Source organism: Tachyglossus aculeatus, chromosome 7, assembly GCF_015852505.1.
Source record: "Tachyglossus aculeatus isolate mTacAcu1 chromosome 7, mTacAcu1.pri, whole genome shotgun sequence".
Classification (NCBI taxonomy): Eukaryota; Metazoa; Chordata; class Mammalia; order Monotremata; family Tachyglossidae; genus Tachyglossus; species Tachyglossus aculeatus.
In genome coordinates this window covers 3,516,810-3,542,491 of record NC_052072.1, presented here as the reverse complement: position 1 = coordinate 3,542,491, position 25,682 = coordinate 3,516,810, and the positions used below count along the sequence as shown (strand labels likewise).

At 49.7% G+C, this 25,682-nt stretch overlaps 1 protein-coding gene and 1 non-coding gene across 2 annotated transcripts in view; both read left to right on the top strand.

Annotated features, from left to right (window-relative positions):
• RFTN2 (raftlin family member 2) overlaps window positions 1-24,373 on the top strand; it is a 70,580-nt gene extending 46,207 nt beyond the window's left edge. The window contains exons 9-10 of the mRNA XM_038749342.1: window positions 13,928-14,006; window positions 23,346-24,373. Of these exons, the coding sequence (XP_038605270.1) occupies window positions 13,928-14,006; window positions 23,346-23,576 (310 nt within the window). The 3' untranslated portion in view covers window positions 23,577-24,373. The remainder of the gene's footprint in view (window positions 1-13,927; window positions 14,007-23,345) is intronic.
• On the top strand, window positions 16,959-17,033 carry TRNAF-GAA. The gene has a single exon. It is a non-coding gene; the product is annotated as a tRNA-Phe (tRNA).
• Window positions 24,374-25,682: the final 1,309 nt, after the last annotated feature.

The window sequence follows — 25,682 nt, the reverse complement described above, 5'->3', positions numbered from 1 at the left end:
GCTTTGCACATAGTAAGCACTTAATAAATACCGTTATTATTATTATTATAGAGAGACAGTCCCTACCCAACAGTGGGTTCACAGTCTAGAAGGGGGAGACAGAGAACAAAACAAAACATATTAACAAAATAAAATAAATAGAATAAATAAGTACAAATAAAACAAATAAATAAATAGAGTAATAAATATGTGCAAACATATTAACAAAATAAAATAAATAGAATAAATATGTACAAATAAAACAAATAAATAAATAGATAGAGTAATAAATATGTACAAACATATTAACAAAATAAAATAAATAGAATAAATATGTACAAATAAAATTGAGTAATAAAAATGTACAAACGTATTAACAAAATAAAATAAATACAATAAATATGTACAAATAAAATAAATAAATAGAATAATAAATACGTACAAACGTATACACGTATATTCAGGTGCTGTGGGGAGGGGAAGGAGGTAAGGCGGAGGGGGATGAGGGGGAGAGGAAGGAGAGGGCTGACATAGAGAAGCAGTGTGGTTCAGTGGAAAGAGCCCGGGCTTTGGAGTCAGAGGTCATGGGTTTGAATCCTGGCTCCACCACATGTCTGCTGTGTGAGCTTGGGCAAGTCACTGAACTTCTCTGAGCCTCGGTTCCCTCATCTGTAAAAGAGGGGATTAAGACTGTGAGCCCCACATGGGACAACTTGATCACCTTGTATCCCCCCCAGTGCTTAGAACAGTGCTCTGCACATAGTGAGCACTTAACAAACGCCATTATTATTATTATTATTATTATTTGTATTGACTTGTATCCCCCCAGCCCTTAGAACAGTGCTCTGCACATAGTAAGCGCTTAACAAATGCCATTATTATTACTTGTATTGATAGCTGTCTCCCCTCTCTAAACTGTGAGCTCGTTGTGGGCAGGGATCGTCACTGTGTGTGGTCGCGTGGCACTTTCCCAACCGCTCAGTCCAGTGCTCCGCACAGAGTAAGCACTCAATAAGTATGATTAAGTGAATGAATGACTGGGGGGGGGGGGGTCGTCCCCTCTCAGCCAGGGAGGGCCCGAAGCCTCCTGAAGGCCAGCAGCTGCTGTCCCTCAGCGGGCGGGCCGGCCGGCCTGCCACCACCGAGCCAGAGATGCCAAGGCGTGTGGCATTCTGAGAATCCCCCTCCCCACCCTCATCCGGCCCTGGCAGCCGGCCTCGGTAATAATAATAATAATAATGTTGGTATTTGTTAAGCGCTTACTATGTGCAAAACACTGTTCTAAGCGCTGGGGAGGTTACAAGCTGATCAGGTTGTCCCACGGGGGAGCTCACAGTCTTAATCCCCATTTTACAGATGAGATAACTGAGGCCCGGAGAAGTGAAGTGACTTGGCCAAAGTCACACAGCTGACAGTTGGCGGAGCCGGGATTTGAACCCATGACCTCTGACTCCAAAGCTCAAACTCTTTCCACTGAGCCATGCTCGGTGAAACAACAGCATGCTCATTCCAGCTAGTCGATCTTCAGTCCTGAGCACTTGAGCACTGGACTGAGCGCTTGGGAGAGGATAAAAAGCAGACACATTCCCTGCCCACAGCGAGTTGACAGTCTAGAGGGGGAGATGGCTGTGAATAGAAATAACAATAATAATAATGGCATTTATTAAGCGCTTACTATGTGCAGAGCACTGTTCTAAGCACTGGGGAGGTTACAAGGTGATCAGGTTATCCCACGGGGGGCTCACAGTCTTAATCCCCATTTTACAGATGAGATGACTGAGGCCCGGAGAAGTGAAGTGACCTGCCCGAAGTCACACAGCTGACAAGTGGCGGAGCTGGGATTTGAACCCATGACCTCTGACTCCAAAGCTCGGGCTCTTTCCACTGAGCCACGCTCGGTGAAACCACAGCACGCTCACTCCAGGCAGTCAGCTAGTCGATCTTCAGTCCTGAGCACTTGAGCACTGGACTGTGCGCTTGGGAGAGGACAAAAAGCGGGCACTTTTCCTGCCCACAGCAAGCTGACAGTCTAGAGGGGGAGATGGACTTGAATAGAAATAACAATAATAATAATAATAATGACATTTATTAAGCACTTACTATGTGCAAAGCACTGTTCTAAGCACTGGGGAGGTTACAAGGTGATCAGGTTGTCCCACAGGGAGCTCACAGTCTTAATCCCCATTTTACAGATGAGATAACTGAGGCCCGGAGAAGTGAAGTGACTTGCCCAAAGTCACCCAGCTGACAAGTGGCGGAGCCGGGATTTGAACCCATGACCTCTGACCCCAAAGCTCGAACTCTTTCCACTGAGCCACGCTCGGTGAAACAACAGCACGCTCATTCCAGGCAGTCAGCTAGTCGATCTTCAGTCCTGAGCACTTGAGCACTGGACTGAGCGCTTGGGAGAGGACAAAAAGCAGGCACATTTCCTGCCCACAGCAAGCTGACAGTCTAGAGGGGGAGACGGATGTGAATAGAAATAACAATAATAATGGCATTTATTAAGCGCTTACTATGTGCAAAGCACTGTTCTAAGCGCTGGGGAGGTTACAAGGCGATCAGGTTGTCCCACGGGGGGCTCACAGTCTTAATCCCCATTTTACAGATGAGATAACTGAGGCCCGGAGAAGTGAAGTGACCTGCCCAAAGTCACACAGCTGACAGTTGGTGGAGCCAGGATTTGAACCCATGACCTCTGACTCCACAGCTCGAACTCTTTCCACTGAGCCACGCTTGGTGAAACAACAGTGCGCTCATTCCAGCCAGTCAGTTAGTCGATCTTCAGTCCTGTGCACTTGAGCACTGGACTGAGCGCTTAGGAGAGGACAATAAGCGAGCTGACAGTCTAGAGGGGGGAGATGGACGTGAATAGAAATAATAATAATAATAATGGCATTTATTAAGCACTTACTATGTGCAAAGCACTGTTCTAAGCACTAAGGAGGTTGCAAGGTGATCAGGTTGTCCCACGGGGGGCTCACAGTCTTAATCCCCATTTTACAGATGAGATAACTGAGGCCCGGAGAAGTGAAGTGACTTGCCCAAAGTCACCCAGCTGACAAGTGGCGGAGCCGGGATTTGAACCCATGACCTCTGACTGCAAAGCCCGGGCTCTTTCGACCGAGCCACACTCGGTGAAACAACAGTGCACTCATTCCAGGCAGTCAGCTAGTCGATCTTCAGTCCTGTGCACTTGAGCACTGGACTGAGCGCTTGGGAGAGGACAAAAAGCAGGCACATTTCCTGCCCACAGCGAGCTGACAGTCTAGAGGAGGAGGTGGATGTGAATAGAAATAACAATAATAATAATAATAATGGCATTTATTAAGCACTTACTACATGCAAAGCACTGTTCTAAGCGCTGGGGAGGTTACAAGCTGATCAGGTTGTCCCACGGGGGGCTCACAGTCTTAATCCCCATTTTACAGATGAGATAACTGAGGCCCGGAGAAGTGAAGTGACTTGGCCAAAGTCACACAGCTGACAGTTGGCGGAGCCGGGATTTGAACCCATGACCTCTGACTCCAAAGCTCGAACTCTTTCCACTGAGCCATGCTCGGTGAAACAACAGTGCGCTCATTCCAGCCAGTCAGTCAGTTAGCTGATCTTCAGTACTGAGCACTTACTTTGTGCAGAGCACTGGACTGAGCGCTTGGGAGAGGACAATAAGTGGACGCATTCCCTGCCCACAGCGAGCTGACAGTCTAGAGGGGGAGACGGACGTGAATAGAAATAATAATAATAATAATAATAATGGCATTTATTAAGCGTTTATTATGTGCAAAGCACTGTTCTAAGCACTGGGAAGGTTACAAGGTGATCAGGTTGGCTCACAGTCTTAATCCCCATTTTACAGGTGAGGTAACTGAGGCACAGAGAAGTTAAGTGACTTGCCGAATCAATAAATGAGGGATGTGGCCGTGAGCGGTGTGGGGCTGGGAGGGGGGATGAAGAAAGGGTGCAAGTTGGGGCGACGCAGAAGGGAACAGGAGAAGAGGAAAGGAGGGCGCAGTCAGGGAAGGCCTCTGGGAGGAGGTGGGCCTGCAATAAGGGTTTGAAGCGGGGGAGAGTCATTGTCTGCCGAATTTGAGGATCGCTACTACTTCTAGTAGTACTTCTACTCCTCCCCCTTCTAGACTGTGAGCCCGTTGTCGGGTAGGGACGGTCTCTAGATGTTGCCGACTTGTGCTTCCCAAGAGATTGGTACAGTGCTCTGCACACAGGAAGCGCTCAATAAATACGACTGAATGAATGAATGAACGAATGAATCCTCCAGGAGGCCTTCCCAGACTGAGCCCCTTCCTTCCTCTCCCCCTCGTCCCCCTCTCCGTCCCCCCATCTTACCTCCTTCCCTTCCCCACAGCACCTGTATATATGTATATATGTTTGTACAGATTTATTACTCTATTTATTTATTTATTTATTTATTTATTTTACTTGTACGTATCTATTCTATTTATTTTATTTTGTTAGTATGTTTGGTTTTTTTTTTGTCTCCCCCTTTTAGACTGTGAGCCCAATGTTGGGTAGGGACTGTCTCTATATGTTGCCAATTTGTACTTCCCAAGCGCTTAATACAGTGCTCTGCACATAGTAAGCGCTCAATAAATATGATTGATTGATTGAATGAATGAATGAATAAGACAACAATCACTACTGGTGCTGCTACTACTACTACTAATAATAATAATGCTGGTATTTGTTAAGCGCTTACTATGTGCAAAGCACTGTTCTAAGCGCTGGGGGGAACACAAGGAGATAAGGTTGTCCCATGTGGGGCTCACAGTCTTAATCCCCATTTTACAGATGACGGAACTGAGGCACAGAGAAGTGAAGTGACTTGCCCAAGGTCACACAGCAGACATGTGGGGGAGGCGGGATTTGAACCCATGACCACTGACTCCCAAGCCCGTGCTCTTTCCATTGAGCCACACTACTACTCCTGCAGCCACGGGGGAAGCAGCGTGGCTCAGTGGCAAGAGCCCAGGCTTTGGAGCCAGAGGTCATGGGTTCAAATCCCGGCTCCGCCCGTTGTCAGCTGTGTGACTTTGGACAAGTCACTTCACTTCTCTGGGCCTCAGTTCCCTCATCTGTCAAATGGGGATGAAGACTGGGAGCCCGCCGTGGGACAACCTGATCACCTTGTAACCTCCCCAGCGCTTAGAACAGTGCTTTGCAGATAGTAAGCGCTTAATAAATCCCATTATTATTATTATTACTATGCTGACAACTACTACAACTACAGCTACTATCACTCTTCCTCCTCCTCCTCCTGCTGCTGCTTCTACTACCTCTGTTTCCCCAACTTCTACTACTTGCACTATGGCCTAGTGGGTAGAGTCCAGGCCTGGGACTAAGAAGGTCACGAGTTCTAATTCCGGCTCCGCCACTTGTCTGCTGTGTGTGACCTTGGGCACGTTGCTTCTCTTCCCTGGGCCTCGGTTCCCTCATCTGGAAAATGGGGGGGGGGGGGGGAGGTGAGACCCACTTGGGACAGGAACTGTGTCCAACCCGATTTTCTTGGCTCCACCCCAGCGTTTAACAATAATTATTATTATTATGGTATATATTATAGGAGAATATATATATTCTATAGAATATATATATATATATTCTCCTATGTATCATCATCATCATCAATCGTATTTATTGAGCGCTTACTATGTGCAGAGCACTGTACTAAGCGCTTGGGAAGTACAAATTGGCAACATATAGAGACAGTCCCTACCCAACAGTGGGCTCACAGTCTAAAAGGGGGAGACAGAGAACAAAACCAAACATACTAACAAAATAAAATAAATAGAATAGCTATGTACAAGTAAAATAAATAAATACATAAATAGAGTAATAAATATGTACAAAGATATATGCATATATACAGGATACATATATACAGGATATATACATATATACATATATTATAGGAGAAGCAGTGTGGCTCAGTGGAAAGAGCCCAGGCTTTGGAGTCAGAGATCATGAATTCAAATTCCGGCTCCGCCACTTATCAGCTGTGTGACCTTGGGCAAGTCACTTCACTTCTCCTTGCCTCAGTTCCCTCATCTGTAAAATGGGGTTGAAGACTGTGAGCGCCCCGTGGGACAACCTGATCACCTTGTAACCTCCCCAGAGCTTAGAACAGTGCTTTGCACATAGTAAGCGCTTAATAAATGCCATTATTATTATTATTATTATTATTATTATTATATTAAGCGCCTACTATGTGCCAAGCACTATTCTAAGGGCCGGGGTACATACAAAGTCAGCCAGTTATCCCACGTGGGGCTCACATTCTCCATCCCCATTTTCCAAATGAGGTCACCGAGGCCCAAATCACACAGCAAACAGGTGGCGGAGCCGGGATTAGAACCCACAACCTCCGACCCCCAAGCCCGGGCTCTCGACACTAAGCCACGCTGCTTCTCTTAGAACAGCGCCCGGCACGTAGTAGGTGCTTAAGAAATGTGATTTTAAGAAAAAGTAGAATTTATTCTCAGGAAGCAGCTTCTGGGGAAGATTCTGGGGAGAGAGGGCTGGGGGAAACTTGCTGAAAGAGCTGTTTGCGCCGTTTTCTTGTTTTCTTTTTTTTCTTTCTAATTGAAATGCTAGAGAAAACCACCCTTGTGCCATTTCATTGTGAAGGGGGGCTCCGAGCCATCTGGCCCGGTAAACCAACTACTCCCATCCCCCCACTGCCGGGGCCCCTTCCTCACGGAAACCGTCTTCTATTCCTTTCACATGCCCGGAATAAAATCTGGGAAATCCCAAGGATGGCACAAACCCCGCCTCTGAAACAAACATCTCCAGGGCCTCCAAGGGGAAAGAAATTCAGTCGCGCCAAAACTTGGGCCTCGAATAAAACTGGCTTGGGAAAAGCTTCCGAGAATGGCCAGGCCCTTCAATCAATCAATCAATCAATCAATTGTACTTATTGAGCGCTTACTGTGTGCAGAGCACTGTACTAAGCGCTTGGGAAGTCCAAGTTGGCAACATCTAGAGACGGTCCCTACCCAACAGTGGGCTCACAGTCTAAAAGGGGGAGACAGAGAACAAAACCAAACATACTAACAAAATAAAATAAATAGAATAGATATGGACAAGTAAAATAAATAGAGTAATAAATATGTACAAACATATATACAGGTGCTGTGGGGAAACTTCCCAACGGGTCCGCCTGTTGCCCACTCGAAGGCTGCGCCGCGGAACGGGTCCGGGAGACTTTCAGCGTGGCTCAGTGGAAAGAGCCCGGGCTTTGGAGTCAGAGGTCATGGGTTCGAATCCCGACTCCGCCGCATGTCTGCTGTGTGATCTTGGGCAAGTCGCTTCACTTCTCTGGGCCTCAGTTCCCTCATCTGTAAAATGGGGATTAAGACTGCGAGCCCCAAGTGGGACAACCTGATCACCCTGTATCCTCCCCAGTGCTTAGAACAGTGCTTTGCACATAGTAAGTGCTTAACAAATGCCAATTATTATTATTATTATTAAGTGAAGACTTGGGATCCGTGTTGGAAAATGCCGTTTCCTTTCGCCCGCTGGGGGATGAACAGTGACACCGAGAAGCGGCGGGTAGAAAGAGCCCTGGCCTGGGAGTTGGGAAGTCATGGGTTCTAATCCCGGCTCCGCTGCTTGTCTGCTGGGCGACCGTGGGCGAGGCGCTTCATTTCTCTGGGCCTCAGTGACCTCATCTGGAAAATGGGGATGAGGACTGTGAGCCCCAGGTGGGACAGGGATTGGGTCCAACCTGATTAACTTGCATCTACCTCGGCGCTTATCAAGTGCTTAAAAATACCATTAAGATGATGATGATGATGATGATGATGGATGATGATTGGGGGAGTGGGATGGACACTGAAATAAATGACAGACAGGGGAAGCGGTGGAGTGGAAGGCCCAGGTGTGGACATAAGTGGCGGGGATGGGGATGGGGTGACCGTCAAGGGCAAGTGGCCCCGTGGCTTCTTTCTCCACTGCAGCTGGGGGGGCGGACCATGTCTGGGGGGAGCCCTCCTGGCTCTGCGTGCGTGTGTGTGTGTGTGTGTGTGTGTGTGAGAGAGAGAGAGAGAGAGAGAGAGAGAGAGAGAGAGAGAGAGAGAGAGAGAGAGAGAGAGAGAGAGACTGGCTCTGTGGTGGGGAGGGAGGAGTCTGGTCGTGTGTGTTTGTGTGTGTGTGTGTGTGTGTGTGTGTGAGACAGAGAGAGACAGAGAGAGAGAGAGAGAGAGACTGGCTCTGTGGGGGGAGGAGTCTGGTCGTGTGTATGTGTGTGTTTGTGTGTGTGTGTGTTTGTGTGTGTGTGTGAGAGAGACAGAGAGAGAGAGGGGGGGAGGGAGAGACTGGCTCTGTGGGGGGAGGGAGGAGTCTGGTCGTGTGTGTGTGTGTGTGTGTGTGTGTGTGAGAGAGAGAGAGAGAGAGACAGAGAGAGAGAGAGAGACTGGCTCTGTGGGGGGAGGGAGGAGTCTGGTCGAGTGTGTGTGTGTGTTTGTGTGTGTGTGTGAGAGAGAGAGAGAGAGAGAGAGAGGGAGGGAGAGACTGGCTCTGTGGGGGGAGGCAGGAGTCTGGTCGTGTGTGTTTGTGTGTGTGTGTGAGAGAGAGAGAGAGAGAGAGACTGGCTCTGTGGGGAGAGGGAGGAGTCTGGTCGTGTGTGTGTGTGTGTGTTTGTGTGTGTGTGTGTGTGAGAGAGAGAGAGAGAGACAGAGAGAGAGAGAGAGAGAGAGACTGTCTGGCTCTGTGGGGGGAGGGAGGGAGGGAGGAGTCTGGTCGTGAGTGTTTGTGTGTGTGTGTGAGTGTTTGTGTGTGTGACCAACTCTGTGTGGTGGGGGGGCATCTGGTCATATGGTGCGCATGTGTGTATATGTGCGTATGTGTGTGTCCTTGTCTGTGGAGCCATCTGACTCTGTGTGTGTCTGTCTGTCTGTCTGTCTGTCTGACTCTGTGTGGTGGGGGGGGGGATCTGGTTTTGTGTGTGTGTGTGTGTGTGTGTGTGCGCGTGTGTGCATGCACACGTGTGTGTGAGTGTTTGTGTCCTGGAGCCATCTGACTCTGTGTGTGTGTCTGTCTCTGTGTGGTGGGGGGGGGCTCTGGTCGTGTGGGGGGGTGTGTGTGTGTTTGTGTGTGTGTGTGTCTGACGGTGTGGTGGGGGGATCTGTCATGTGATGGGGGATCTGGTCATGTGGTGTGTGGGGGGGGGAGATCTGGTCATGTGGGGGGTGTGTGTGTGTGTGTGTGTGTGTGTGTGTGCACGCGCGCGTCCCTGTCTGTGGGGCTGGTTGGCTCTGTGTGTGTGTGTGTGTGTGTGTGTTGTATATGTATGTCCATGTCACTGTCGGTGGGGCTGGCTGGCTCTCCGTTTGTGCTTGTGTGTGTGTTTGTAGGTGTTTTCCTGTCTGCGTGTCTGCCGGGCAGTGTCTGGGTCTGGCTTTGTGTGTTAGGGAGATGTTGGGGGGGGGGCAGGGTCTGTCTAGCTCCGTGTGGGGGGTGTATGTCTGTGTGTGTGTGTGTGTGTGTGTGTGTGTCTCCATCTGTGGGTCTGTCTGGCTCTGTGTGTGTGTGTGTGTGTGTGTGTGTGTGAGTTCCTTTCCTGCTTTTGTGTCCCCGCTCCCTGTCCCACTTGGAGCTCTGGGAAACGGGGCCTTGGGGTCCCAGGGTTTTAACTGGGGGGGAGGGTTGGGAAGCGCCGGTGGTTGGGGGTCTGCGGCCTCCCCTCCTCTGCCCCCGCACCCAGCCTCCCACCCGCCCACCCCCAGCCCCTCCGAAACCCGAATCCACCCGGCCAGCTGCCTCCCAGCCGGCCCGTCCGACAGGAAGACTGGGAAAAGCAGCTGTCCTCCCACTGCCCGGCCCCCCTCTCCCCTCTGCGGCCCCGCCAGCCTCCCGTCCCACCCACCCAACCAGCCGTCCATCCCATCCATCCCATCCACCCATCCATCCATCCATCCATCGACCGATCGATCGTACTCGGACGCGCTGCGGCCGAGCTGGGAAGCGGGTGGACAAGAAGGCCCCGGTGGTCAGGCGGACCCCTTCAATCAATCAATCAATCAATCGTATTTATTGAGCGCTTACTGTGTGCAGAGCACTGTACTAAGCGCTTGGGAAATACAAGTTGGCAACATGTAGAGACAGTCCCCACCCAACAGTGGGCTCACAGTCTAAAAGACACAAAGAGGTCTCAGCCTCGGCTGGCGGGTCGGAGGGCCCAGGTCAAAGGTCGCAGTCGGCCCCGGAAGAGCCGGAGGAGGGTTAGGTTTTAACCACGGAGCCCCCTGACCTGAAGCGCTTAGTACAGTGCTCTGCACACAGTAAGCGCTCAATAAATACGATTGATTGATTGATTGATTGGAGGGTCTTCGGGGCGCTGATTCTAGGGAGGAATGTTGCCAACATGTTGCCAACTTGTCCTTCCCAAGTGCTTAGCACAGTGCTCTGCACCCAGTAAGCGCTCAATAAATACGATCAGTTGATTGATTGAGCCGGGCACGGTGACTGGGGGCCCAATTTGGGGTGGGGGCCGGGGGTCAGGGGGCAGGAGGGAGGGGCTGCAGGGAGCATCTCCACTTCTGCCGACACAGACCACCCCGGTCAGCCGGAAACCATGAGAAGCAGCGCGGTCTAGTGGGTAGAGCCCGGGCCTCGGAGCCGGTGGTCGTGGGTTCTACTTCACTTCTCTGGGCCTCGGTTCCCTCATCTGTAAAATGGGGATGAAGACTGTGAGCCTCATGTGGAAAACCTGATCACCTCATATCTACCCCAGTGCTTAGAACAGTGCTTGGCACATCGTAAGCGCTTAACAAATTCCATCATTATTATTATTATTATTATTATTTCACTTATCTAGGCCTCAGTTACCTCATCTGGAAAATGATCATGATGGTGGCATTTATTAAGCGCTTACTATGTGCAAAGCACTGTTCTAAGCGCTGGGGGGGGGAACAAGCTGATTAGGTTGTCCCACGTGGGGCTCACAGACTTAATCCCCATTTTACAGATGAGGTAACTGAGGCATAGAGAAGTTAAGTAATTTGCCCAAAGTCACACAGCTGACAATTGGCGGAGCCAGGATTTGAACCCATGACCTCTGACTCCAAAGCCCATGCTCTTTTCCAGTGAGCCATGCTGCTTCCCCAGCATAATAGTAATGTTGGCATTTGTTAAGCACTTACTATGTGCAAGGCACTTAACAAATACCAAGAGGAAGAGAAAGAGGAAGAAGGAGGAGGAGGAAAAGGAGAAGAAAAAGGAGAAGAAGAAGAAGAAGCCTAGCTGTGAGGCAGCGTGGCTCAGTGGAAAGAGCATGGGCTTTGGAGTCAGAGGTGATGGATTCAAATCTCAGCTCCGCCACTTGTCAGCTGTTTGACTTTGGGCAAGGCACTTCACTTCTCTGTGCCATAGTTCCCTCATCTGTACGATGGGGATTAAGACTGTGAGGCCCCTGTGGGACAACCTGATCACCTTGTAACCTCCCCAGCGCTTAGAACAATGCTTTGCCCATAGTAAGCGCTTAATAAAATGCCATCCTGAGGAAGAAGAGGTGACGGAGGAGGAGGAAAAGGAGAAGAAGAGGAAGAAGAAGAAGAAGGAAGAGGTGAAAGAGGAGGCAGAGGAGAAGAAGAAGGAGGAGAAGGAGGAGGAGGAGAAGCAGAAGAAAAAGGAAGAGGAGGAGGAGGAGAAGAAGGAAAAGAAGAAGAAGAAGAAGGAGGAGGAGGAGGAGGAGAAGGAGGAGGAGAAGGAGAAGGAGAAGGGGGAGAAGGAGAAGGAGGAGAAGGAGATGGAGAAGGAGAAGGAGGAGAAGGAGAAGGGGGAGAAGAAGAAGAAGAGAGGAGAAGGAGGAGGAGAAGGGGGGGAGGAGGAGGAGGGGGAGGAGGGGGGGAGGAGGAGGAGAAGATGAAGAAGAAGAAGAAGAAAAGAAGAGGAAGAGGAAGAAGAAGAAGGAGAAGGAGAAGGAGAAGAAGAAGAAGAAGAATGAGAAGGAGAAGAAGAAGAATGAGAAGGAGAAGGAGAAGAAGAAGAAGAAGAAGAAGAATAGAAAGAGGAGGAGGAGGATGGGGAGGAGGAGGAGAAGAAGAAAGAAAAAGGAGAAGGAGGAGAAGAAAAAGGAGGAGGAGGAGAAGAAAAAGGAGGAGGAGAAGGAGGAGGAGAAGAAGAACAACAGCAACAAGAACAAGAACAAGGAGGAGGAGAAGAAGAAAAAGATGGAGGAGAAGAAGAAGATGAAGGAAGAGGAGGAAGAGGAGGAGGAGGAGAAGAGCTCTCCCCGCACATGAAAGAGCCTCCAGTCCCTGGCAACCAGGCAGCAGGCGAGGCCCAGAGACGTCAGACCCGAGAATGGGGCTAGAGGAGGACTTGGTTCTAGAGCCAGTGGGTTTGTCCAGTGCCACCCCCGCCCCCCGCCCAACTACTTCCTCGCCCTCTTCCGCCCTGCCCGTCGTCTTCCATCCGAGGTTCGGGGAGCCGCGACAACCTGTAGGTGGGAAGAGGCATGGTGTGCGCCTATACATGAAATCCGTTGAGAATTTGACCTCTAAATAATGACTATTAATAGTAACTGCCGTATTTGCTAACCGCTTACTACGTGCCGAGAGCTGTACTATTCATTCATTCATTCAACTGCATTTATTGAGCGCTTACTGTGTGCAGAGCACTGTACTAAGCGCTTGGAAAGTACAAGTCGGCAACATATAGAGACGGTCCCTACCCAACAATGGGCTCACAGTCTAGAAGGGGGAGACAGACAACAAAACAAAGCATGTGGACGGGTGTCCCAACCCCTCGCCCACATCCTGCCTCTGGCTTGGAACGCCCTCCCTCCTCAAATCCTGCAGACAATGACTCTCCCCCCTTTCATCATCATCATCATCATCATCAATTGTATTTATTGAGCGCTTACTATGTGCAGAGCACTGTACTAAGCGCTTGGGAAGTACAAATTGAATAATAATAATGGCATTTAAGCACTTACTATGTGCAAAGCACTGTTCTAAGCGTTGTGGGAGATACAAGGTAATCAGTTTGTCCCACACGGGGCTCCCAGTCTTATTCCCCATTTGACAGATGAGGTAACTGAGGCTCAGAGAAGTGAAGTGACTTGCCCAAGGTCACACAGCAGACATGTGGGGGAGCTGGGATTCGAACCCGTGACCTCTGACTCCAAAGCCCGGGCTCTTTCCGTTGAGCCACGCTGCTTCTCTTTCAAAACCTTTTTGAAGGCCCTTCTCCTCCAAGAGGCTTTCCCTGATTTTAGACTGTGAGCCCACTGTTGGGTAGGGACTGTCTCTATAGGTTGCCAATTTGTACTTCCCAAGCGCTTAGTACAGTGCTCTGCACATAGTAAGCGCTCAATAAATATGATTGATGATGATGATGATGATTAAGCCCCCCTTTCCTCTTCTCCCACTCCCTTCTGCGTCGCCCTGACTTGCTCCCCGTATTCATCCCCCCAACTCCCAGCTCCACCCCACTTTCGTCCCCATCTGTCATCTTTTCATTTCTATCATGTCTGCCTCCCCCTCTAGACTGTAAGCTCGTTACGGGCAGGGAATGTGTCTGCTTATTGTTGCATTGCACTCACCGAAGCGCGTGGTACAGTGCTCTGCACACAGGAAGCGCTCAACAGATACCACTGACTGACTCGCCGACTGACACAAAACTCCCACGCTAAGAAGTCTAAGGGAGAGCGGGGATTGAATCCCCATTTTGCAGGTGAGGGGACTGAGGGCCAGAGAAGTGAAGCGGCTGGCCTGAGGTCACACAGCAGGCGGGGTCGGGATTGGAATTCAGGGCGTCAGGCCCGAGCTCTTTCCCCTAGGCCACGCTGCTTCTCACTTAGGGCCGAAGGGACCGCGGAAAAGCTGGGCTTCAGTTCTGGGGAACGTTTCGGTCGGGTTCGCAGAGCTAAATCGTCAGGACAGAGTGCTCGTTGTCCCCAACGCGCTAATACCATCTTTTTCCTTTGCAGCGAAGGAAACCTGGCCACCAAGCAGATTGTCTTCCTTCAGAGGTCGGCCATGTCGAATTCAACTGCCCGGGGGCCCGAGGTAATTAATTTGACCCCGTGGGTCGACCTTTCCGACGCCATCCGATCCTTCCGAAAGGCTCCTTGCCGGGGAAGGAGTCTCCCGAGTCACTGGCCGGAACCGGGAGCGATCTAGCCCGGAGCCGGGAATTGTGGGCAGATCCAGAGCCTGGGAATCCATGGGCCGTTCTCACTCCAGAGCTGTAGGGAAGGGGTCGGTGTGGTGACGGTGAGTGTGGTGAGGCCGGGGGGATGGTCATGGCGATCATTGGTGCGGGCGGTGATGATTTTGGTTGCCATAGCGATTGCACTGATGATGGTGATAATAATAATAATAAGGGTGGTATTTGTTAAGCGCTTACTATGTGCAAAGCGCTGTTCTAAGCGCTGGGGGGATACAAGGTGATTAGGCTGTCCCATGAGGGGCTCACAGTCTTCATCCCCATTTGACAGATGAGGTAACTGAGGCCCAGAGAAGTGAAGTGGCTCGCCCAAGGTCACACAGCAGACAAGTGGCGGAGCCGGGATTAGAAGCCATTCAACTGAATTTACTGAGCGGTTGCTGTGTGTGGAGCACTGCATTCGTTCATTCATTCATTCAACCATCTTTATTGAGCGCTTACTGTGTACAGAGCACTGGACTAAGCGCTTGGGAAGTACAAGAGAAGCAGCATGGCTCAGTGGAAAGAGCCCGGGCTTTGGAGTCAGAGGTCAGGGGTTCAAATCCCGGCTCCGCCAACTGTCAGCTGGGTGACTTTGGGCAAGTCACTTCACTTCTCTGGGCCTCAGTGACCTCATCTGGAAAATGGGGATGAAGACTGTGAGCCCCGCGTGGGACAACCTGATCTCCTTGTAACCTCCCCAGAGCTTAGAACGGTGCTTTGCACATAGTAAGCACTTAATAAATGCCATCGTTATTATTATTACAACCCGGCAACATATAGAGACGGTCCTAAGCGCTTGGGAAGTACAATGAAAGGAAATGATGATGTTTCATTCCATCAGCGTGGCTCAGTGGAAAGAGCCCGGGCTTTGGAGTCAGAGGTCATGGGTTCAAATCCCGGCTCCACCACGTCTGCTGTGTAACCTTGGACAAGTCACTTAACTTCTCCGAGCCTCAGTTACCTCATCTGTAAAATGGGGATTAAGACTGTGAGCCCCACGTGGGACAACCTGATCCCCTTATATCCTCCCCAGCGCTTAGTACAGTGCTTTGCACATAGTAAGCGCTTAACAAATGCCATCATTATTATTATTATCACTAAATCCCGTGGGTCCCACCTTCACAACATGGCTAAAATCCGCTCTTTCCTCTCCATCCGAACTGCTACCACTTTAATACAATCGTCATCATCATCATCATCAATCGTATTTATTGAGCGCTTACTATGTGCAGAGCACTGTACTAAGCGCTTGGGAAGTACAAATTGACAACATCTAGAGACGGTCCCTACCCGACAGCGGGCTCACAGTCTAAAAGGGGGAGACAGAGAACAAAACCAAACATACCAACAAAATAAAATAAATAGAATAGATATGTACAAGTAAAATAAATAGAGTAATAAATATGTACAAACATATATCCATATATACAGGTGCTGTGGGGAAGGGAAGGAGGTAAGATGGGGGGGATGGAGAGGGGGACGAGGGGGAGAGGAAGGAAGGGGCTCAGTCTGGGAAGGCCTCCTGGAGGAGGTGAGCTCTCAGTAGGGCTCTCCCACCTGGATGACTGCCTCAGCCTCCTGGCTGACCTCCCAGCTTCCTATCTCTCCTGACTCCAGTCCACACTTCTCTCTGCTGCCTGCATTATTTTTCTACAAAAACGTCCAGGACACATCACGCCAAGCCAGCTCTCTTCCTCCCTTCAAGGCCCTGCTGAGAGCTCACCTCCTCCAGGAGGCCTTCCCAGACTGAGCCCCTTCTTTCCTCTCCCCCTCGTCCCCCTCTCCATCCCCCCGTCTTACCTCCTTCCCTTCCCCACAGCACCTGTATATATGTATATATGGTTGTACATATTTATCACTCTATTTATTTATTTTACTTGTACATATCTATTCGATTTATTTTATTTTGTTAGTATGTTTGGTTCTGTTCTCTGTCTCCCCCCTTTTAGACTGTGAGCCCACTGTTGGGTAGGGACTGTCTCTATGTGATGCCAATTTGTACTTCCCAAGCGCTTAGTACAGTGCTCTGCACATAGTAAGCGCTCAATAAATACGATTGATTGATTGATTGATTGATTGATCACCCTCCTTCTCAAAAAACTAGAGCAGTTGCCCATCCACTTCCGTATAAAACAAAAATTCCGCACCACTGGCTTTAAAGCAGCCCTCCTACCTCCCCTCCCTTCTGTCCTTCTCCCTCCCAGCCCGCACCCTCCGCTCCTCGGCCGCCGCTCACCTCCTCACTTGGCCTCCATCTCGTCTCTCTCACCGCCGACCCCTGGTCTGCATCCTGCCCCTCAATCAATCAATCAATCAATCAATCAATCGTATTTATTGAGCGCTTACTATGTGCAGAGCACTGTACTAAGCGCTTGGGAAGTACAAATTGGCAACACACAGAGACAGTCCCTACCCAACAGTGGGCTCACAGTCTAAGAGGGGGAGACAGAGAACAGAACCAAACATACCAACAAAATAAAATAAATAATGGGATTTGAACCCATGACCTCTGACTCCAGTGCCCTCTTCAAATCCCACAGACGATGACTCTCCCCTCCTTTGAGGCCTTACTGAAGGCCCGTCTCCTCCAAGAAGCCTTCCCAGGCTAAGCCCCCGCCGGCCCCCGGCCCCCCGTAAAGTCCGCCCCCGGGCCTCCGATCCTTCATCCACATGGAGATCCTTCAAGGCCGCAGCCTCGGCCTCCTCCTCCCCCTTCGCGTGGCTCAGTGGAAAGAGCCCGGGCTTTGGAGTCCGAGGTCATGGGTTCAAATCCCGGCTCCGCCACTTGTCGGCCGGGTGACTTTGGGCAAGTCACTTAATAGCTCAGCTGGGAGACCGTTAGACTGAAGATCTAAAGGTCCCTGGTTCGATCCCAGGTTTCGGCAGATTATTAGAAGCAGCATGGCTCAATGGATAGAGCCTGGGCTTTGGAGTCAGAAGTCATGGGTTCAAATCCCGGATCTGCCAATTCATCATCATCATCAATCGTATTTATTGAGCGCTTACTATGTGCAAAGCACTGTACTAAGCGCTTGGGAAGTACAAATTGGCAACATATAGAGACAGTCCCTACCCAACAGTGGGCCAATTGTCAGCTGTGTGACTTTGGGCAAGTCACTTCACTTCTCTGGGCCTCAGTTCCCTCGTCTGTAAAATGGGGATTAAGAAAGACTGTGAGCCCCACATGGGACAACCTGATCACCTTGTATCCCCCCAGCGCTTAGAACAGTGCTTTGCACATAGTAAGTGCTTAACAAGTACCATCATTATTATTCTCTGGGCCTCAGTTCTCTCATCTGTCAAATGGGGATGAAGACTGGGAGCCCCACATGGGACAACCTGATCACCTTGTATCCCCCCAGGACTTAGAACAGTGCTTTGCACATAGTAAGCGCTTAACAAATACCATCATTATTATTATTAAGAAGACGCCACCACGGGCCCAGTTGACCTTCCTGAGCCAGTCGGCCGGCTGGATGGACGGACAGACGGACAGATGGACAGACCGGCCCCTTCCCCTTCCGTTTCATCCATGCTAGGCAGCGCCGGCTGAGGGTTCGGGGGGAGGCAGAAAGGTGTGCAGTCGAGGTCCGGATTTGTGGGTCGCTGCAAGTGTGGCTCAGTGGAAAGATCTCGGGCTTTGGAGTCCGAAGTCATGGGTTCAAATCCCGGCTCCGCCAATTGTCAGCTGTGTGACTTTGGGCAAGTCACTTCACTTCTCTGGGCCTCAGATCCCTCACCTGGAAAATGGGGATTAAGACTGGGAGCCCCACGTGGGACAACCCGATCACCTTGTATCCCCCCAGCGCTTAGAACAAATAGAACCAATCAATCTGCACGTAAGGCAGAAACTCCTCCCCCTGGGCTTCAAGGCTGTCCATCCATCCATCCATCCATCCATCCCCTGGCCCCCTCCTCCCTCCCCTCCCTTCTGTCCTTCTCCAGCCCAGCCCGCACCCTCCGCTCCTCTGCCGCTAATCTCCTCCCCGTTAGGCCTCGCTCTCGCCTGTCCCGCCATCGACCCCCAGCCCACATCCTCCCCCGCGCCCGGAATGCCCCCAATCCCTCTGCCCCTCCGCCAAGCTCGCTCTCTTCCTCCCTTCAAGGCCCTACTGAGAGCTCACCTCCTCCAGGAGGCCTTCCCACACTCAGCCCCTTCCTTCCTCTCCCCTTCGTCCCCCTCTCCATCCCCCCCATCTTACTTCCTTCCCTTCCCCACAGCACCTGTATATATGGATATATGTTTGTACATATTTATTACTCTATTTATTTATTTTACTTGGACATATCTATTCTATTTATTTTATTTTGTTAGTATGTTTGGTTTTGTTCTCTGTCTCCCCCTTTTAGACTGTAAGCCCACTGTTGGGTAGGGACTGTCTCTAGATGTTGCCAACTTGGACTTCCCAAGTGCTTAGTCCAGTGCTCTGCACACAGTAAGCGCTCAATAAATACGATTGATGATGGTGATGATGACTATCTCTATATGTTGCCAACTTGTACTTCCCAAGCGCTTAGTCCAGTGCTCTGCACACAGTAAGCGCTCAATAAATACGATTGGCTGATTGATTGAGCTGTGCTTTGCACATAGTAAGCGCTTAACAAATACCATCCTCCTCATCATCATCCCGTCTTCAGCGGCATCAGCAGAGCTGGCTCCTGGGCCGGGCTGGGCTGCAGTGACTCCTGGGGTCCGGCCTCCACCCCCAGTGCCTCCAGTCACCAGCCTCCAGCCCCATCCTCCATCTCCCAGCCTCCGGCCTCAACCTCCAGCCTCTACCCTCAGCCTCCAGCCCCAGCCTTGTCACCCAGCTCTAAAATTACCAACCGCTTTCACCCGTAATCCAGAACCAATGTCTCTCTGCTTCCCAGGATCTGGATTCAACCATCACTCTCTCCCAGAATTCAGAATTGATGATTTCCGTTCCCTCTGGGATCCGGAATGATCGATCCCTGCCCCACGGATTCCAGAATGAACAATCCCCGTCCTGATTTGGGAATCAATGATCCCCAGCCCCATAGGACCTGGGAGCTGGAATCAACACCTGCTGTCCTCTGGGATCAGATAGCATGGATTTCCATCCTTTAATCTATCCATGGTATTTATGGAGCACTTACTGTGTGCAGAGCACTGGACTAAGCGCTCGGGAGAGTCCTATGCAACAGAGTTGATAGACACATTCTCTGCCCACAGTGAGATTCCAGTCTAGAGGGGGACACAGAAAAGAATAGAAAGAAAGAACTGATGGTTATGTCATAATAATAATAATGATGATGATGGTAATTGTTAAGCAATCAATCAATCAATCGTATTTATTGAGCATTTACTGTGTGCAGAGCACTGTACTAAGCGCTTGGGAGAGTCCAATGTAACAGAGTTGATAGACACATTCTCTGCCCACAGTGAGATTCCAGTCTAGAGGGGGACACAGAAATGAATAGAAAGAACTGATGGATATGTCATAATAATAATAATGATGATGGTAATTGTTAATCAATCAATCAATCAATCGTATTTATTGAGTGCTTACTGTGTGCAGAGCACTGTACTAAGCGCTTGGGAGAGTCCAATGCAACAGAGTTGATAGACATATTCTCTGCCCACAGTGAGATCACAGTCTAGAGGGGGACACAGAAATGAATAGAAAGATAGAACTGATGGATATGTCATAATAATAATAATGATGATGGTATTTGTTAATCAATCAATCAATCAATCGTATTTATTGAGCGCTTACTGTGTGCAGAGCACTGTACTAAGCGCTTGGGAGAGTCCAATGTAACAGAGTTGATAGACACATGCTCTGCCCACAGTGAGATTCCAGTCTAGAGGGGGACACAGAAATGAATAGAAAGAAAGAACTGATAGATATGTCATAATAATAATAATGATGATGGTAATTGTTAATCAATCAATCAATCAATCAATCAATCGTATTTATTGAGCGCTTACTGTGTGCAGAGCACTGGACTAAGCGCTTGGGAGAGTCCAATGCAACAGAGTTGATAGACACATTCTCTGCCCACAGTGAGATTCCTTCCACTCTAGAGGGGGACACAGAAATGAATAGAAAGAAAGAACTGATGGATATGTCATAATAATAATAATAATAATAATGGTATTTGTTAATCAATCAATCAATCAATTGTATTTATTGAGCACTTACTGTGTGCAGAGCACTGTACTAAGCGCTTGGGAAGTACAAGTAGGCAACATATGGAGACAGTCCCTACCCAACAGTGGGCTCACAGTCTAAAAGCGCTTACTATGTGCCAAGCACTGTCATAACAGTGCTTACAGAAGCAGCATGGCTCAGTGGAAAGAGTCCGGGCTTTGGAGTCGGAGGTCGTGGGTTCAAATCCCACCTCTGCCACTTAGCTGTGTGATTTTGGGCAAGTCACTTCACTTCTCTGGACCTCAGTGACCTCATCTGGAAAATGGGGATGAAGACTGTGAGCCCCCCGTGGGACAACCTGATCACCTTGTAATCTCCCAGCGCTTAGAACAGTGCTTTACACATAGTAAGTGCTTAATAAATGCCATTATTATAATTATAACCTCTGAGGAGCCGAGGAAGGGGGAATAAATGAACAGTCCCTGCTACCAGGAACTGGAAAGTCCCTGAGAAATTTTAAAATCAGCCAGAATCCAAAGGCTGATTGTTGCCCAACTTCAGACCAGAGTGGCTCAGTGGCAAGAGCCCGGGCTTGGGAGTCAAAAGTCGTGGGTTCTAATCCCGACCCCACCACCTGTCTGCTGTGTGACCTTGGGCAAGGCACTTAACTTCTCTGGGCCTCAGTTCCCTCATCTGTAAAATGGGGATTAAGACTGTGAGCCCCACTTGGGACAACCTGATTACCCTGTATCTACCCCAACGTTTAGAACAGTGCTTGGCACATAGCAGGCACTTAACAAATACCATTATTATTATTATTCCTCTGCAAAGACAGGGACTGAACATAAAAATAACAAAAAGCCCCAATCCGTCTCTAGGGATTTTCTTTAAAGAGGAAGCACGACCTAATGGAAAGAGCACGGGCCTGGGTGTCGGACGACTTACCTATCGTGTGACCTTGGACGAGTCACTTCATTTGTTCAATCGAATTTATTGAGCGCTTACTGTGTGCGGAGCACTGTACTAAGCACTTGGGAGAGAACAATAGAACAATGCACCGAGGCATCCACTTTTCTGTGCCTGCAAATTCCTCAACTGTAAAACACGGATTTAATCCCTGTGCCCCTTCTTACTTTGATGGTAAGCCCTACGTGGGACAGGAACTGTGTCCAACCTGATTATTATTGTTAATAATAATAATAATGGCATTTATTAAGCGCTTACTATGCGCAAAGCACTGTTCTAAGCGCTGGGGAGGTTACAAGGTGATCAGGTTGTCCCACGGGGAGCTCACAGTCTTAGTCCCCATTTTACAGATGAGGTAACTGAGGCCCAGAGAAGTTAAGTGACTTCATTCATTCATTCAATCGTATGTATTGAGCGCTTACTGTGTGCAGAGCACTGTACTAAGCGCTTGGGAAGTACAAAGTCACTTGTCAGCTCAAAGTCACCCAGCTGACAATTGGCAGAGCCAGGATTTGAACTCATGACCTCTGACTCCAAAGCCCGGGCTCTTTCCACTGCGCCACGCTGCTTCTCAATTGGCTTGTACCCTGGTACTTATAATGCTTGGTACATAGTAAGCTCTGAATACATACCATCATCATCATCATCATCAAACAAACAAATAAACAGAATGGAACCGACAGACCCAATCCCACCCTGGACAGCCCAAAGGGGGCTTTGGGGTGGGATGGTGAGGAGGGGGTCCCCGTCTCAATCAATCAATCAATCAATCGTATTTATTGAGTGCTTACTGTGTGCAGAGCACTGTACTAAGCGTTTGGGAAGTACAAGTTGGCAACATCTAGAGACAGTCCCTACCCAGCAGTGGGCTCACAGTCTAAAAGGGGGAGACAGAGAACAAAACCAAACATACTAACAAAATAAAATAAATAGGATGGATATGTACAAGTAAAATAAATAAATAAATAGAGTAATAAATCTGTACAAACATCTATCCATATATACAGGTGCAGTGGGGAAGGGAAGGAGGTAAGATGGGGGGGATGGAGAGGGGGACGAGGGGGAGAGGAAGGAAGGGGCTCAGTCTGGGAAAGCCAGGAAAGCTGTGTGGCCTAATGGTTAGAGCCCGGGCCTGGGCGTCGGAAGATCCGGCTTCTCATCCCGTCTCTGCCAACTGCTTGTGTGTCTGGGACCTAATTATCTTGTATCTATCCCAGTGCCTAGCACAGTGCTGGGCACATAGTAAGCGCTTAATAGATAGCACAATTATTATTAAGGAAGAGGGAGTTCCGAGCACAAGGGAGGACATGAACAAGGAGTTGATAGTGAGAACGATGTGAGCGAGGCTCTGTAAGTCAATCAATCAATCAATCAATCGTATTTATTGAGCGCTTACCGTGTGCAGAGCACTGTACTAATCAATCAATCAAATTTATTGAGCGCTTACTGTGTGCAGAGCACTGTACTAAGCGCTTGGGAAGTCCAAGTTGGCAGGAGGCATAGGACAAGGGAGAGCAGGGGGGATAGCACTAGGGAGATCCGGGGGGGGATAATACTAGGCAGAGCTGGGGGGATCAATCAATCAATCAATCAATCAATCATATTTATTGAGCGCTTACTATGTGCAGAGCACTGTACTAAGCGCTTGGGAAGTACAAATTGGCAACATATAGAGACAGTCCCTACCCAACATTGGGCTCACAGTCTAAAAGGGGGCTCACAGTCTAAAATCAATCAATCAATCGTATTTATTGAGCGCTTAGTGTGTGCAGAGCACTGTACTAAGCGCTTGGGAAGTCCAAGTTGGCAACATCTGGAGACGGTCCCTACCCAACAGCGGGCTCACAGTCTAGAAGGGGGAGACAGACACCAAAACAGAACATATTAACAAAATAAAATAAATAGAATAGATATGTACAAGAAAACTCTGCGGCTCCACCACGGGAACCGAGGCAGATGGAGAGCGGGGCGCTCCGGGAGAGAGGCGTCCGTGGCGTCGCTCTGGGTCGGACACGACTCGACGACAGCGGACGAGACAAAAGCGATTGACAAGCGCCACAAAACCGCCCCCCGAAAGAGCTAACCCGGGCGCTCCTCGTGTCTTTTCCCCGGCAGAGACCGTGGGCGAGGCCGGCCCGAGGCGGCGACCCGAGGAGCGGGGCCCAGGGCCGGAGCGGCCAGTCCACTCCCGCCCCATCAAGCCCCCCGGCCACCGGGGACCGGCCCTGGGCCCAGGACGGGGGCCGCATGTTTTCGGGGTTCAGCAGCAGCGACAGCGTCTTAAGGGACCTGGACGAAGGGACCCTGGAGCAGGAGGATGGAGCCATGCAGGTCACGTGTATGTAACCGCCCAACTCCCGGGAGAGAGCGCGACCAGGACGGAGAAAGGGCGGGAAAGATTCATGGACGCTGCCTGGGTCTTCCCAGGCCCAGACGGGAGATTGAGGGGGGTCTATCCCAGCCACCCACCCCCAAAACCCCCCAAGAATCTGTACATAGTCGCTTCCCGCCAACCGAACTTGCCGTAACGATCATCTTTGCCGACATCCCTTCCGGGGGCCGAGGCTTGGTTTGGAAAAGAGGCCCTGAAACCCTTAACCGGCTTACGCTCCTAACAATCCGACCGATCGATCGATCCGTGGTATTTGCGGAGCGCCGACGGCGTGCGGAGCACTGGACCGAGCGCTCGGGAGAGGCCGGAACGGGTGGGTCGACGCGCTTCCTGCCCACAAAGGACTTGGGGGCTACGGATCCGATCGATCAATCGATCAGTGGGGTCTGTCGAGCGCTGACAGCGTGCAGAGCATCGGCCTAAGCGCTTGGGAGAGGACAACGCAACGCTATAACAGACACATTCCCTGCCCACAAAAACCTTACGGACTGCAGATCCGATTGTCCCTGCCCACAAAATACTTACAGACTACAGATGGATCGATCAGCCGTATGCGTTGAGCTCTTACTGTGTGCAGAGCACTGGACTGAGCGCTTGGGAGGGCGACACGACAGAGCCGGTAGACACGGATCCTTGCCCTCAGAGACAAAATCCTGGGAAAGTGCACGATTAATTTAGCCGATCTTGGGAAGGCCCGAAGTAAGAGAACAAACTGAGAGAGGGATGAATGTTATTTTTCTAAAAAAAAAAACAAAACCCACCACAAAATAGCAGACAATGGAGAGTGAAAAACTAAACGTCAGAACGAGAAATAAAGTCTCTTACCGTTAGCCGTGTCGGTGTGATTAAGGATATGCTCTTTATGCCCGCGGTCTAACCGTAGGCCTCATCCTCGTCCGGAATGATGAACGTGTGGTGTTCATTTAGCGCTTACTAGGTACAGAGCACTGTACTAAGCGCTTGGGACAGGACAATACGACAGACTTGGTGGACTCGTCGTTCCCTGTCCATAATTCATTCATTCATTCGGTCATATTTATTGTTGAGCGCTTACTGTGTGCAGAGCACTGTGCTAAATGTGCTTGGGAAGTAATAATAATGATGGCATTTATTAAGCGCTTACTATGTGCAAAACACTGTACTAAGTGCTTGGGAAGTAATAATAATAATGGCATTTATTAAGCGCTTACTATGTGCAAAGCACTGTACTAAGCGCTGGGGAGGTTACAAGGTGATCAGTTTGTCCCACGGGGGGGTCTCGCAGTCTTCATCCCCATTTTACAGATGAAGTCCAAGTTGGGAATGAGCTTCCAGTCCCAAGGAGGCCGCAAATGGGCAGGCAGATGGCTCCCATAATCTTCTCCTTTCCCCTGCCTTCGCGGGTCCCCGGGGGGGTTAATCAATCAATCAATCAATCAATCAATCAATCAATCAATCAATCAATCGTATTTATTGAGCACTTACTGTGTGCAGAGCACTGTACTAAGCGCTTGGGAAGTCCAAGTTGGCAACATATAGAGACAGTCCCTACCCAACAGCGGGCTCACAGTCTAGAAGGGGGAGACGGACAACAAAACCAAACATACTAACAAAATAAAATAAATAGAATAGATAGGTACAAGTAAAATAAATAAATAAATGAGTAATAAATATGTACAATTTTGGGAATTTCTGGGAAATCCATCTGGGTTTGGCCTCCAGCCAGAGGAGGGACTGAATTCTCAGAAGGACTAGGAATAGGAGTAGAAGAAGTAGTACTTATTAGTACTTATTACTTAGTACTTGTTAGTATACAGGAATAGTAGTAGCAGCAGTAGTAATAATAGTCGATAATGATAATAATAATGATGGTATTTGTTAAGCGCTTCCTATGGGTCAAGCACGGCCAGCGTGGCTCAGTGGAAAGAGCCTGGGCTTGGGAGCCAGGGGTCATGAGTTCAAATCCAGTCTCCACCACTTGTCAGCTGTGTGACTTTGGGCAAGTCGCTTCACTTCTCTGTGCCTCAGTTCCCTCATCTGGAAAATGGGGGTGAAGACTGTGAGCCCCCCGTGGGACAACC